General features: G+C 41.5%; 1 protein-coding gene across 1 annotated transcript; it reads right to left on the minus strand.

Moving 5' to 3' along the window:
- On the minus strand, positions 5,748 to 6,845 carry LOC8068434 (early nodulin-93). The gene is made up of 4 exons (XM_002437759.2): positions 6,667 to 6,845; positions 6,449 to 6,510; positions 6,244 to 6,319; positions 5,748 to 6,115 (listed from the first exon to the last, which is right to left on the minus strand). Exons 1-4 carry the CDS (start codon positions 6,734 to 6,736, stop codon positions 5,970 to 5,972), a joined length of 354 nt encoding a protein of 117 aa, XP_002437804.1. The 5' UTR covers positions 6,737 to 6,845; the 3' UTR covers positions 5,748 to 5,969.

Raw genomic sequence — 16,130 nt, forward strand, 5'->3', positions numbered from 1 at the left:
TACCAGCAGCAGCAGATTAGATGGCGCTGTCAATGCATGTCTTTGTTTCTGTTGCCGGCAGGACAAAACCTACCAGATCGTTGAAAGTCAAATTTGGATCACGTGGCGATTTACGCACCTCTGGTTTGGCACAGAGTGCTGTGTCTCAGTTCGTTTACACGCCGGATTTATGATGCTTACTGATGCTGTTTTGATACTATGATGAAAGTAGCTGAAATGACACTTTCTTTATGCTAACAAGCAAGATACGTTTGCTGCGACTGCGAGAGATGGTCTGCGGCGATTCCCCTATACGGCCACCGGCGATCGGCAAATCTTGCAGGGTGCTAGCTAGCTAGGTTCGGCGTCTGTGTGCTACCAAAATACAGGAGGCAAATCTTGCACGGTGCATCGAGCTCCTACACTACACTACACATGCCAACGGCTAGCAAAGCTAGCAAGTCAAGCAACTGTCACTGGCTAAAAGGAGTTCATAGATACAGGTAAAAAGGAGTGGCATTTAAATTCATCATGTTTCCTTTTAGAGAAAAAGAGAGGGATCTTTTCTGATGATGTCTTGGTGTCGATGGCGAACTGAGTTGGCCTGGTTTCGGGCCTTCGGCTGGGCCGCAACAAAGGCCGGACGGGCTCCATTGCGTGGGTACAACCTCATCCCCAAAGTGGACAATACTTGTTAATGGTAAGTTCTAAACCAAAGATTATTTGGAAACATTTTCAGAAAATAATATTTTTGTAGTTACTGAGAAATTGAAGTGTGTATTAATTTGCAAAAAAGTACAAGAAGTTGTTTGGAAAAATAAAAAGAGTGAAAACACTACAGGAGGAAAACAAATGAGAAGTCAAAATTCAGAAAAAGAAATATTTGATGGAAACTAGATATGGTTTATGAAAGAGAAACTAGACATTTCCACCTTCTAAGACATTTGGTTGAAAGGATCACATGCCCCAAACGGAGATTAACTTTTAAAGCAGAAAATTAAACCTTAACCTATTCTACTTCAAACATTATTTCTTCCAAGATATTATCCTAGAATCTAATAATTGTGGGAAACATGTATTAAGGTCCAGTGAGGCTAGGGGTATTCAAGAGTATACATTGAATACCTAAGATTTTTGCTAATCAATGGTATAATCAATTGTACATGTTCAAAAACGGCGTCGAAGCAGTTTTTTTTTAAAAAAATGACTATATGTTTCTTAAATTCTAGGTTTAACTCAGTTAAGGTTTGTTGATGCAAAGATTGGTCCCACAACAGGCTAGAACACTAGCTAATTTGCAGCATGGCCTAGCCAAGTTTCCTAGATTTTGTCTAGGTGGTTAACTATTACACTTTTGTGGTGAAGTGCAACTAAATTTGCAAGCAAACTGGCAAAGGATAACTATCACGCTTATGTGTCGAAGAATAACTAAATTTACAAAGCTCTCGCCCAGGTGGGAGGCAAGGCAAGGACGTTGGGCGGGTTGCCCTAGGATGAGTAGCAAGCCTAGGGCACCATCTTGGTCATTAGATCAAGAGAGGAGCAACAACATGGTTTTGGCAAAAATTAGGCAAAAGAGGTAAATAGTATATTGGTTTGTTATTGGATACCTCATTAGTCCTGGATTCCCATGTATTTACAGGTCCCATAGGAGTTCGAAACCTATTACAAACCATGTTAAGATGCAACTTCAAACTTGATTTGTCTATGAAAACTGGACTAACTAGTTTCAGAACTGTCCTAACCGACTTTTGTTGGATGAATCTTTCCAAAGTCATAATTTTCTTATCCAGACTCCAAATTAGATGTTGTATATTTTCAATCCTCAAAGAGAGGACCCATAATGGAGAAGTATATTATGCAGTTTGATAACATTGCATAACCTGCCCTAACTGACTTTGGAACCCGGCCTACCTCGTGGTGGCTCTTGTGGTTGCTTGACGCAGCTTGCACCCTAAAGAGGGAGGTCTCACTCCACAAGGACCCTAACCTTAAGGTAGTCCTCACATGCAGTGATATTGTTTGAGATCTAAATGTTTCAGAAGAGGAGAGCCACCGCATAAATATTCTAGCACACATGCTCGAAGACAAAGACGTCGCTGTTGGCCTTGAGGTGTTGGCCCATCTCACCAAGGTAAGTTTTGTATTTCTCAAGTGTGCAATGAAGGGGTGGGGTATGATTCCTCTCTGCCTCATAGCCTATGACATTCTCTGTGAGGCTGGCCATGTTGCACTCTTGAGAGTGATGATAGCTCGGTTCTAGATCTAGAGTCAAAGCTAGAGCTGTGCTCCAAGACATCATGGATGGAGGTGGGCATGTAGCCTGCAACACTAATGAACAAAGGTCTACGAGAGGAGTATGAGGCACATCTACTACATCAACTCACTCTTAAAGATGGAAGTTACATTCCTTAAGCTAAGTGGGAACTCGGTTGGGGGTTCTAGAAGTCAACATCCTATGGGAGAGGTGCCTCTTGTTAGAGAGCTAATCTAAATGTTGGCAGACATGTAAAAGACATGTTGACACCTTGCAAGGTGTTGGGCCCAAGGAGGCTATTGATCTAGCATGCAAAGATGCTAGAATTGATGAATGTTGTGCCATTTGGGGCTAGGAAAAACATGGCCTCCTTTGACTAAGGAGGCTTTGGGTAGGAAAGCCACAAGTCATTAAGACATTTAATGACGAAATCTAAGCATTGAAGCAAAAGCCGCAAATCACCGAAGGAGAAGGCCTAGCCTAGAGTGAACATGGGAGCATAATGGGTTCAAGCTTCATGGTTGATGGTGAACCTTAGGCTCCCAAAGAGGATGTTGCTAATCAGGACTAGGCTGAAGGCATGTTTGTTGAAGAAAGCCATCTGAAGTTTACAAATGAAGAAATACAAATGAATAAAATAATGCATGACAGACCTATACATAGAGGGCTAACACTATGTTAGTGTTTCACAACAACAACAATTATGTTAATAGTCATGGGTAAGGTTCAGATGGCTTAACACTCAGAGAGTTAGAGAAACAGAAGGAAATGAAAGAAAGGTTTGTCTTGAGAAGGGATAGAGGAAAAGGTCCACTTGCTTTGCCTTACATAGTTTGGAGGCAAAGGGGATACAAACTCGTGTGGCCATCCTAGGGGGTGGTATAGGAAAGAGGTGGTGCTCCCATTGTATGGAGTCCTATAGCCATGCACCTATGAGATCTTGTGGATGTCAGGTAGGACCTGTAGTGGCCCCTCATAGCGAGATGGTAGAAGTGCTGCACTACAACAATGTGCATTAGCAGTCAATATTGCCCACTATGCATAATACAACCATAGTGTAGTTCATGATGTGCCCTATGCATGTCGCATCTTATACAACTATTTACTGGTGGGCCCCTACCTCAGAAAGTTGCATTAGAGCTTATAAGTCCTGACGATGGGTTGGAACCATCTATAGGGCAATAGGCGGCCAAGTCATGGAGTTTGGTCATTTCTACACGGGATGGAGGGCCTTCCTGGATGTCAAACATGGGTCCCCTCACATAACTAAGATCGATTCTACTAGGAGCGAACCTAGAGGGTGTATCCTCTAAGCCTATGGCTAATTGATCGAAGTCAGGTAAGTGTTTAGTGGTCTTCAGCGATCATGCCTTGTTGATGAGAGGGTACACATCAATGAGTTTTCTAGAAAAGTTGTTTGGAAAACTCATTACTAGAGATGTTTTCATTAAAATGTTCCATGAAAAGTTTCTAAGAAATACTACCATGAAAAATTAGCGAAAGAGAAAAGTTCCTATGAAAGTTTGCAGAAATGGGTTATGCTATGGAGAGAATTCTTACCAAAAAATAGTAATGTCTAAAGCAAGGACACATATGTTTCTGCACATCTGGGGGGCGAGTTATGGGGTGTAGTGAACTAGGAAAGGTATTTGTCTCTTGTTGTCGGCGCAGGTGTATGTGTGGTCCTCTGACATAACATAAATATAAACAATAAATAATTGGTCAATAAGGCACCTTTTGTGTCTATATTAGGTTCTTTTTAGTTATTTTCTCTGATGGGGTGTGTTAAGGGTTGGCCCCTGCATTGCTAAAGAAAAGTTTGTATGGAAGTTTCTCGAAATGGATTTGTTATAGAGACAAATGTTACCTAAAAAGAGTAATGTTTGGAGCGAGGCAACATATGTTTCCGCACATGCGGGGTGGTTTGTGGTGTGTAGGGATGTAGGGAAGGTTATTTGTCACTTGTTGTCGGAGTGGGTGTATGTATGGTCCTTTGTCGTAACATAATTATAAGCAATAATTGGTCCATGAGAAACAGATGATGCATGCATTGTTAAAAAAATTGTTTGAAAGTTTCTAGAAATGGATTATGTCATAGAGAGAAATGTTACCAAAAAGAGTAATATTTGGAGCAAAAGCTACATACGTTTCCACATGTGTGGGGTTGGGCGAGGGAAGTAGTGAAGGTTTGTTTGTCGCTTGTTGTCGGAGCGGGTGCACGTATCATTTGTCATAACATGACCATAAGCAATAGTTAGTCCATGATGCACTTCTTGTGCCCGTTTCATGTTCTTTTTAGTTATTTTCTTTGCCTTTGTTGCTTGATGGGGTGAGTGAAGGGTTCCTGCATTGTTAAAGAAAAGTTCCTATGCGAGTTTCTAGATATGGATTATGTTATGGAGAAGAAATGTTAAAAAAAAACTAACATTTAGAGCAAGGCTACATATGTTTTCCAAACTTGTAGGGGTGGAGTACAGTGTGTAGGGAGGTAGGGAAGTGTTTGTCGCTTGTTGTCGGGGCAGGTGCATGTGTAGACCTTTGTCGTAACATAACTAGAAGAAATAGTTTTATGAGGCAATTTTTGTGTCTATTTCATGTTTTTTTAATTATTTTTGTTGTTTTCGTTGCCGGATAAGGTGAGTGATGGGGGTTTGCCCTGCATCATTAAAGAAAAATCCATATGAAAGTTTCTAAAAATATATTATATTATTAAGAGAAAACTTTACAAAAAACAGTGTTTGGAGCGAGGCTACATACGTTTCTGCGCTTGCGGTGGTGGCCCTTTGTCGCTTGTTGTCGGGTAGTTCATCTGCGGCCCTTTGTCGCTTGTTGTCGGGTACGGAAGTAGGGACTATTTTGTCGCTTGTTGTCGGGTAGGGTTCATTTGTAGCCCTTTGTTGCCCTTTGTTGTAACATAACTGCAAGTAATAGTTGCCATGAGGCAAACTTTTTTCTGTCTATTTAATGTTCTTTGTAATTGTTTTATTTGTCTTCGTTGCCTGATGAGGTGAGTGAGGGGTTTGACCCTAAGTTGATAAATTTGATGAAGTGTTGGTTGACTGGTTGTGCAAACTTGTTCGGATGGAGTGCCATTTTGTAGAAGTAGAACCGTCGATGAAAGAAGCTCGGTTTTGTTAGGTCAATCGAGTTGTTCTAGCTAAACACCGTTAGCAGCTCCGGAGCCTCTATTTTTGCTGTTTGTTTTTTTTCTTCAAGATGTAGTCCCCTCGTCGCTCCTAGTTTTCCTGTTTTTCAGGTTTCTTTGTGGGGCACGGCTGAACCTCTTGTAATTCTCTTCTCTTAATGCAATGATACGTAGCCCTCTTGCGTATTCGAGAAAAAAAAGTTGTTCCAGAAGATGTACACTGTGATTTTCCGTTTGGCTTGAGCTTGTGTGCATAGTTAGAGAAAGCCGGCCACTTATATCTATTTAGTGGTGTGGGAATGTATAACTCAATGTACAATCGAGTGTAACTGAAAGCCATCGTTGTAACAAAAATTAAAGTTGCTGTTATTCTTAAATTGGAGGATATATTAATATATGATGGAAGGTTGATACAGTAAACTGGAGCACTAAGCTATTACAGATTCTCTGGAGCCACATCGATCGCCGATGTCTACTACTAGCTAGTAGTAGTATATAGGCTAGTAGTAGTAGTAGGTTATTGTTGGACATGCTGCATCATATCGACGACGGCTGAGAAACTTAGTGCTTCCAGGGTATCTTGCTCGCTCACGGCCTGAAGAACCCTGGGTGGGGACGGCCGGTGCCCTCCAAGGAGGTGTCCTTGAGGTGATCAGGTGCGTTCTCATAGGAGTGCTGCCTTGCCAGCGCGAGGATCTTCTTGTCCGCCGCGATGAAGTAGGCCATGCCAGCAACTGCACGATCCAGTTTTCGTGGAGCAAAACAGGCATCAGTTATATATATGTTGAACATGTTAATTAATTAATTTCACTGACATGTGAAAGCATCTATCTAGTCGATCGTAGAGGAGTGATAGATGTACCTGTGGAGATGATGAGGGCCTGGCCAGCGGGGTTGATGTTGGCCTTAGCCCATGGCAGCATCCTGACGCTAACCAGCTGAACAACAGATCGAGAGGTTATCGAAATCACATACTACACAGAGTTGAATTTACTATTCTATCACTACTAGATTTAATTTACATGCTGAGATAGATCGATCATATAGATAGCTAGATGAACACTCACGGTGGGAATTCCGGAGGCGACGGTCCCAATAGCTGCTGCCTTGAACCCTGCGATGGCGGCCTCTGCATGCAGAGACGACATCATGTACTCAAGCATCATATCAGTGCAGAAAGAAACCGATCAGCGTCTAATGACGAAAAGCAGCACCAAAATATTCAGTCTTTGTTTCCACACTCCACAGACCACAGTGTAGATGCTTATGATGCTTGAATCTATACCTCGCGAGCATTGCTTGGCGAGGGCAAGGTTCTGGTCGACGGACGCGGAGGTCACGGTGGTGTTCGGCATGGTGATCGATCGATCCTGAGATGCACGCAGAGCTAGCTATTCGCTCGATCTCTGTCGTCGTCGTTGTGACTGACGAGTATATATAAAACTGCCGATGAAGAAGATGGGATGCAGGAGACGCTGGAGGAGGGCTCCGCATTTATAGGCGGGAGGCATGTCTGGTAAAACTATCGGCGGGGACGGGAGCCGGTGGGCGCGTCGGCGGCGGCGGCGCGGCGGACGTGGTTTTGGGGCCGAGACGAAACGCTCGTCCGGATGGCCGGATCACCGTCTGAGAATGGAAGGCGCTGGGCGTGAGCAGAAACGGTGGTAGCCCGCCCGGACGGGCAAGGGTGCGCGCGCGGTTCACGTCCGCTAGCTGCACACATTCCTCTCTAGCAGCAGCAGTCGTAGCACTCGCTGCTCGCCGGTGTGATCAGCGGCTGTTTGTTTGCATGTTCTCACGAAATCATGCCGGTTTCCGAGACCTAACCATTGGGACGTATACGTGGTTTTGATGATTGGGAAAAAGAAGGTAATAAAGCTTGTTGTGGATTCGAGCGGCCGGCATCTGTGTGCTACTAGTATCATCATCACAAAGATAAGCGGCCGTGAAGCGTGATGTGTAAGTGATGACTGATGACACGGTGCATGGAACGGGGGATCCGGGGAGACATGCTAACAGCCAAACGAGTTGTGTTGTCATGTCACTGCATGCGCTCTGCATGCAAGCTAGTGTGAAAAGTGCCGGCCCACACAAAAGTAAGGATAGAAACTGAGCTATCAGGAGAAAAAAAAAAGATGGACACAGATCGGATACGCATGGAATTGGATCCGAATATCATCTTTTGCCATATTATAATTCGAATATAGATACCAATTCGGATGTTTTCAAATACGAATACAAAACGGATGTCTGAGACTTAGACTTCTGTTTGGATATTTACTCAAATCAATCCAAAATGCATTTTGTTAAATTCAACATACATGAATAAAATTTTACTACTAAGTACATCGTTAACCAAAGTAAATTAAATAAAAGTACATTCTCGCAAAAAAAAAGAAAGTACACTCATATAAATCTTTAATATCAAAGTAAACTAAATTATAATGGATGATATTATAATAAATTCAAACAAAAATGGTAGAAAACAAATAGCCATTTTACTTTATCAATAGTATATAACATAGACAGGGATAGCACATAAAAAGAATATAGTTATCAATAAATATTCAATAACTAAATATATAACTAATCAATCAATATTATATTTATATAAATACTTATCATGAAATTATAAATTTATATAAAATAATTTACATCAATAAATAAATAAACTAAAGTATTAAAATAATTTAAAAGAACAAATGCAGTGGGTTAAACTAAATCAAAAAAACATTAAAATTAATTTAATATTTATGTATCATTAATAATTTTCAATTTATATTAAAAGTGATATACTATTAAATGGGTTCAATTATTATTAGCTATAATAAAATTAAATAAATGGTCACTCATTATGGAGAGAATGCTCTTATACGTAGGTACGTACATGATACCTTGTTTTCTTTGCGGATATGGATATTGTCGGATATTATCGAATACGGATCTAGAATCATACTGAGAAAAACACTAAAAAACGAATTTGGGTATATCCATTTAGCATCCATATTAGAAATAGATATGAATATAGATATTCATATTACAGGTTCTAGCGGATACAGGGATAACCCGAATATCCATTCCATTTTCCATCCCTACACACAAGACAAGCCTGAGGTGTATGAAAGGTAAAAAGTATGCAAATAAACAGCAGCGAATTATCGGCACTGTAACTGCAAATTTGGAACTGAATAAACAAATTAAACGTGAGCAGACTCAAATGGAAATGTTAAAAAGACATGATTTTTTCTCCTGTTTCTTAATAGTAAAAAAAACAGGCATTCATCTTCTCATGGTAACAATTCTGTGTATGTGATGTGAGGACGAGCTTATAATCCTTGTCACAGGGTTGGTCACAGCGTACATGGAAGTAGGCAGGGTGTTTGTCGCTCGCTGTTAGAGCGGGTGCATACGTGTACTTTGGTCAGTCCGCCAGGAGGCACCTTTTTTTATCTATCTCATGTTCTTTTTGGTTATTTAATTTTTGTTGTCGTCGTGGCGTGATGGGTTGAGTGAAGGGCTGTCCCTGTGCTTTTATAAAAAAAATACTATGAAAGTTTCTAGAAACAAATTATGTTATGTAGAAGAAACATTACATAAGTAGGGAAGGTGTTTGTCGCTTGTTGTCACAATGGGTTCTTGTGTGGTCATAATATAACTGTAAGTAATAGTTGTTCAGGACACATTTTTTTTGTTCATTTCATGTTTTTGTAACACTCTCGTGTTAAGCGAACTAAAACATGACATGTCATCATGAGCATTGCATAGTTTATTGTTAAGTAAACCCTGATGCATTAACTTAAAATAAGTTTAACTTTGGTTGAATGTGCTTAAGAATTTAAAGTGTGTTTAATTTATGTATGGATGTTTATTTTGGAGTTTAAAAACCTTGGGTGAAACTTAGGGGGGGAACCCTAGTTTTCAAAACCCTAGATTTGTCCCCTTTTGTGCAATTCAAAAACCAAGCAAAATTTGAAGTTGAGTTCAAAAGCAAAGTTGTAGATCTTGTCAAGATGTACAACTTTGGTGTTTTGAGTTTTTGAAGATTCAGTACAAAATCCAAAGTAATTTTAAAAATACAGATTTCTGGAAAGTGTCCCCTTTTCAAACTTAAATCCCCAATTCAAAATCTGTTTGGAATTTTGAAAAATGGTCAACATGAAAGTTGTAGGGCTTGAAAAGTTGAACAACTTTCATGTTGGGAGTTTTTCAAGTTGTTATACGAAATCAAAAGTAATTTTGGGAATTCTGTTTTGCCCCAATTCAAAAATTTGGAATTTCTTTGATTTGAGTTTGAATTTCAAAATTGTTTGGGTAAATTCACTAGTTTCCACTCAGATTTGGCTCTGGCCACCAAAAGATGTTTTGTAGCTCACAAAATTTTGTACAACTTTTATTTTGATGAAATTTTGACTTCTATTCAAAGTTTGGTTGCATTTCACAAAAAGACAGAGAGTACTTTGGGAAAAAGGGGGGGATAAGCTTTGGCTCCTGTTCATGGCGGTGGTCAGCCGAGAGTTGATCGGTGAATGCCAGCGCATGGCCACCGTTTTACCCCGTCCACGCGCGTGTTCACGTCCGTGACGATGTGGAGCACCTGCTGGCAACCAGGAGCGCGACGTGCCCTTCTATACTGCGAGCACCGACCTCTTTTCTGCCACCGGAGCACCAAGGAGCAGCACCTCGTCCCCATCCAAATTGGCCGTGCTCGATCCTCCTCGCATCAAATTGAGCTGTCCACTATGTCCGCCACCTCCTTGCGAACCCAGAGCACCACCAAGCTCACTCCATAACCCTCTCAATCGCCGGGACGTCACCATCTTCTCCATCTCCGGCCGAAACGCCGCCGCGAGCACCTCACCGTGGCCAGCATCACCCCGAGCTTCTCCGACGCTGCTTCTTGTTCCTTTGGGATCGCGGTGAGCCACTGATGCTCTTGCGCTGCTCAATTCGCGCTCTACTCAAGCGTAGTGGCCGGCATTGGCTCGGCCGGGGTGGCCGTCCGCCGCGTCCATGGCCGTGGCAGCTAGGGTAGGGGAGAGCGGGTGTAAAGGAGGTCTACGGGTGCGCAAGGATCTGGGGAAGCTAGCGCGCCTCGCTGCGGAAGCCGGGAGCTCACCGGTGTTGCGGTGGAGGTCGCCGGAGCGGTGGCGCGAGGTAGAAGGCGAAGCTGACGGGCGGGACCCGCCCGTCAGTGTCTGCGTGAGGTGAGGGGCAGCGCGCGGTCCGCGCGGGGGAGCTCTCCCGAGCTGGTTTGGGCCAAACGCGTGGGCCGAGCTCCTGGGCCGCAGTGGCACAGTGCTGTCTTGTTTTTCTTTTTCTTTTATGCAGTTTTTGTTTTATATTTGAAATTGTGTAGTAAATTTTGTGCTGATCCAAAAATTATGAAAATTTATGTGTGGGTTCCAGAGAATGTAAAGAGTGTAGGAAAAATATTAAATTTTATTTTATGTTAGTTTGCATGTATCTATAAATTGCCTCTGTTTATTAATGAATAAACCTTCCATGATTTTTAGTAAATTATGGGTATATCCAAAAATCATGAAATTTAATATGTGATCTTATGTTACTGTTATCTAGCTTCAAGAATAATTTCAGCTCTGTTTGATAAAGTATGCTCTGTCTCTTAATAAAGCTATTTAAAATAATTATAAAAGAAATAGAAATAATTATTCCTTTAGGCTTTGTGTGATATTTTAGATTGATTGGCAACCAATGGTTACTTAGCATGATATGCTCCCTGGTTATGATTTATTTTATATATATGATCTTTATTGTTTGATAGATACCCAATATTGCTTAATGAAAATAATAAAACTTGTTTAGAAATAATCTATGTTTTTGGGTAGCTAAGTTAGTTGTTTCTATACCGTGAAGGTAAATTGTACTCGAGATAGTTATGTTTATTGTTGTCATCCAAGAACATGTAACCTGTCTTTACCATGCCATGAGTATATCATAATCATGCATATGCACTTTTACGTATAGAATACGCTCCGGAAGAATCTGATCCCCAGTGGGTTTCTTCCGAGTTTGTGGATCCTTCGAGTGTTGTTGAGTTGCCGAACTTCCCTTCCGGTCAAGGCAAGCCCCGGACATTAAACCCTATCCTTGTATTTTCATAAAGTTATTTATATCACTTGAGTTAATATGATGCATTAGGTGAATAGGAGTTGAATGAATCCTATTTGCTGCATTATCTACCTTGATGATTTCAATATTAACCTTGATACTTGCTTTATGAAAATGCTTAGTATGCTTAGCCCTGCTCATTAGATAAGTTTTCAAATGAGAAAGTTTGAAGGGTTGTTGTGGAATACTTTTATGGTTAATCATGTTTAAACTTGCGACCGGTCGGTGGACTTGCTTTAAGAATGGAGTCTTAAAGTAGTGTCTCCAACTGTGTCGATTAAGGACCGTACCGTTGATTGACCTGTTGTGATTGAGACCTTTGAGTACAGCCCACATGCGCTGGTAAGCCTTACCTATAGCTATTCCGATACTTGAGAACGGCTAACCGCGTACTGGGAGTGGAGAGATGGCGAGAGTAGCGTGTACCCACCTTACGGATCTGAGATGACCGGGAAACATCTAGATTGGCTGTAGGATGGTGGTGTGCTGTACTCTCGGGTGACGCTGGACCCGTTCTTGTATGGGAGGATCTATAGAAAAGGTTGACATATGCAAGATTAAGTTCTACATATGTCGTGTGGTACTGAATCCCCAGCTGGGTTTAATCGATTCGAATCGCCGTGTTTCCTCGGATATGGAGCCTCAATCCTCGTACCATCATCGTAGTAATAAGTGAATCTTTGGTTTAAGAAAGAGGTGGTATGATTATGAAAGTTTGATGATAATTTTGGTTAGTCATAAATGATGACCTTGAGTTAAAACTTGAAAGTAGGTTTTACTCTTAGTAAGCTTTTATGCAAAAAGAAATGCTTTGATCTTGTTAAAGCTTTACCTTGAATCCCCATAGCCTGCATACCTGAGTCTTCACCTCTTTTATAGTCGGTTAAGTCTTGTTGAGTACTTTTGTACTCAGGGTTTTATTAACCCATGTTGCAGGTGAACCTCTTGATAATCCTTTTGATGGTCATGGTTACTTTACTCTTGTGGAGGAGAGTAATGATGATGATGAATCTGATGAGTGACTTTGGGCAAGTAAAATTTGTTGTGTGATCTATGGTTTATGTAATATAAAGTTCCGAAGCTTTTATGTATCAAATACTTATGGTTTGTAAACTATGAACTTAAGTTTCAATCTATGTTATGTAACCTTTCCGCTTTTACTCTGATTTCTCTTATCTATGAAATGTTGTAATACTGTGATGCTTGATGAGGGAATTCCTGAAAAGAATGTTACGTGGATGATTCGGGTTTCCCGAGGACACCCGACAGACTTCTTGAGTCATTTGGAACTCGTGCACGTCGATCAGAAGTCTTTGGGACAATGATGTGTGCATGTGGGCCACTTAATTCAGGAGGTTCTGCCACAGCTGGTATCAGAGCAGGTTTCCCTTAGAAAGTATAACAGTATTTATTTAAAAATTTCAAAAGCTTTTGAGTCAAACCAAATTTCAAATTAGTTTGAGTCCAAATTGCTTCTAAGCTCGTCTTATGCTTCTAACTTGTCTCAATTCATTCTTTAGACTTATCCTTCTCTCTAAATGGATATGTTCTTAGTATAATTATGGTGATATTTATATACAAGGAACGATGCTTATAATATTATAATATTGCCCTAATTATGAAAAGAAAGTTTATGCACTTTTATGTTAAGTGACTAAATTAAAGCTAATTAATTGTTTGATGTATGCTTTGTTCGTAAGTACGTTTCATGCATCATTATTGAAAACATGTAATAGACTTTCCTCCTTAAAGTTGTTAATAATTAGAGGTAATATGTTTATCTAATTGTAAAACTCTATCCTTTAACCTTGGAACATATATAGTTCTAATATTCAAAATAAAAATATTTTGGCAGATGGCTCGTACCCGCCTAACCGCTCGCAAGTCCACCGGAGGTCGTGTCCCAAGGCACCAGTTGGCATCAAGGGATCCGCCACCCTCCGACAGCAGCGACAGCAGCACTGACAACTCCAGCGATGGAAACGGGAGTGACACCAGCGGAGGTCCTCCTTCGCCAAGGACCTACAGGCTTATGAAGAATGATATGCGCCTGATGCTCACTGACAACATCAACATGGAAGTTCAGCTGTACCATATGGCGGGGTATGTGGTCAATCTTGAGGCCTATACCAACATCCTCCATGAGGAAGTGCACCAGCTGCAGGATGCCCTCAATCCACCTGAGGCTCCTGAAGCAGCAGAGGAAGGACCAGTTGTCATCCAAGTGGATAGTGATACTTCTGAGGATGAAGCAGAAGAACCAGGAACCCCCACTCCAGATGAGGATGTTACCACCAGTGAGTCGGATATGGATGACGACTAGGTGTTGAGAAGGCAAGAAGTATGACCTAGTGTGATCTTCTGACTTTGTAACTTAGTTAGTCAGAAAACCTCTAGTATGGGAAGTGTGTAAGATAGTGGTTTCGGTAGTCCTGCCCAGGAGCGGACTTGTATGATAAATAAGATGAACTGTTTGTGCTATGTAAGCCATGATGTATGATGTTTAAGTAAGTATGTTAATCGAAGTGTGATGTGTTTTTAAACAGATGTCTGCTAACAACCATGGAGCTAGTTCTTCCCAGGGTGGGGATGATTTTCCTAATGCACCACCAGTTCCACCCTCTTTGGCTGATGCAATTGCAGCATTGGTCAATGCAACAACTTTGTTAGCACAGAATCAGAATGTTGGTCAGCGTGGCCGTGGTCGAAATAACCGAGAAGAAACCACATATGTTGACTTCACAGATACTCGTCCCCCAGTATTCACAAAAGCTGATGAACCTCTCGAAGCTGAGGATTGGCTTCGCACTATGGAGCAAAAGTTCAGTCTCATCAACTGTACTGAAACCCAGAAGCCAGTTTTCGCCGCTCAGCAGCTGAGAGGAGCAGCAGGAGTTTGGTGGGAAAACTTACTGGCTGTTCAACCAGCCCGCCACCGAATCACTTGGGGAGAATTCAAGGAAGCCTTCAGGGCTCATTACATTCCCAAGGGAGTTATGAAAATGAAGCTCGAAGAGTTCTTAGCTCTCCGTCAGGGGGATGAAACAGTCATGCAGTATATTGGAAAGTTTAATCATCTGTCCCAATATGCAATTGAGCAAGTCAACACTGATGAAAAGAAGAAGGAATGTTTCATGAGAGGCTTGAATACAAAGCTCCAGCTAATGATGGCATCATGTGGCAATATATCTTATCATGAGGCAGTGAACATTGCTATCTCCAGTGAAGAAAAGAATCGCAAACATAAGGAGGCTAAGAAGAAGAGGGGTTTTGTCTCAGGGTCTGGATCATCTGGCGGCAACAAGAAGCGTCAGAGGCTTGTATATCATCCAGCTCAGCAGTTCCGCCCATCTTATCGTCCTTCTTATCAGCCGCCTCAGCAGCAGAATATGCAGAGGAATTTTGCAAGGCCGACAATGCCATTCAATGTTCAGCGTCAGCCGAATGTTCCTGCCATTCGTCCGCCAATGCCACAAGCTGCAAACAACCCTTGTTACAATTGTGGGAAGAGTGGACATTTTTCTCGTGAATGTCCATATCCAAGGCAAAATGTCCCAAATGTCAATGCACCAAGACTAGTTGGAAATCAGCAAGCAAATCAAAACAAAGGTAATGCCCAGAATCAGCAGAAGGGTAAGGGTACTCAGAAAACAGGAAGGGTTTTTCATACTCAAGTTGAAGCTATACCTGAGGGAGAACCAGTGATGCTTGGTATGTTCCCTGTTGCCCAACACTCAGCGCTTACACTTTTTGATTCTGGTGCATCACATACTTTCATGAATAGAGCATTTGCGGAAAAGCATAATATACCTATTGGTGCAACCAAAGATGAGTTCTTTATACAGTCACCTGGGGGTCGACTATGCACTAAGGAGATGGTACATCAGGTACCAATAGACTTGGGTGGATATATATTTCCAACATCCATGATAGTGTTAAAAGATCCAAGTATAGATGTGATCTTGGGTATGAACTGGATGAGTCAGAGAGGTGCAGTTATAGACACCTTAAATAGAACCATCAAGGTCAACTTACCTAATAGCAAGTCTCAACTTCTTATCCATCTTCCTACCCTTAAGAGAGCAGTTGAGCAAGTATGTGCTATCTCTGTCAAGGAAATCAAGGACATTCCAGTGGTCTGTGAGTTTCCTGATGTGTTCCCAGAGGATTTACCTGGTCTGCCACCTGATCGTGATGTGGAGTTTGAAATAGAGCTCAAGCCAGGGACAGCACCAATATCCAGAAGAGCTTATAGAATGCCACCAAAAGAATTAGCAGAACTAAAAACTCAGTTGCAAGAATTGATGGATAAAGGTTTCATTCGACCTAGTTCATCACCATGGGGTTGTCCGGCAATCTTTGTGAAGAAAAAGGACAATACCTTGAGGCTATGTGTGGACTATCGTCCTTTGAATGAAGTAACAATCAAGAATAAGTATCCTTTGCCCCGTATTGATCTTCTCTTTGATCAACTAACTGGTGCTAAGGTATTTTCGAAGATAGACTTGAGATCTGGGTATCATCAAATTAAGATCAAGCCAAAAGATGTTCCGAAAACAGCATTCACTACCCGATATGGTCTGTATGAATATCTGGTCATGTCTTTTGGTCTGACAAATG

This window comes from Sorghum bicolor, chromosome 10 (genome assembly GCF_000003195.3).
Source record: "Sorghum bicolor cultivar BTx623 chromosome 10, Sorghum_bicolor_NCBIv3, whole genome shotgun sequence".
In the NCBI taxonomy this organism is placed as follows: domain Eukaryota; kingdom Viridiplantae; phylum Streptophyta; class Magnoliopsida; order Poales; family Poaceae; genus Sorghum; species Sorghum bicolor.

Coding starts and splice junctions, on each gene's coding strand:
- LOC8068434 (XM_002437759.2), bottom strand. CDS start 6,736: ATGCCGAACACCACCGTGACCTCCGCGTCCGTCGACCAGAACCTTGCC. Junction 6,511..6,666: donor CGCCAAGCAATGCTCGCGAG/GTATAGATTCAA, acceptor CTCTGCATGCAG/AGGCCGCCATCGCAGGGTTC. Junction 6,320..6,448: donor TCGCCTCCGGAATTCCCACC/GTGAGTGTTCAT, acceptor TCTGTTGTTCAG/CTGGTTAGCGTCAGGATGCT.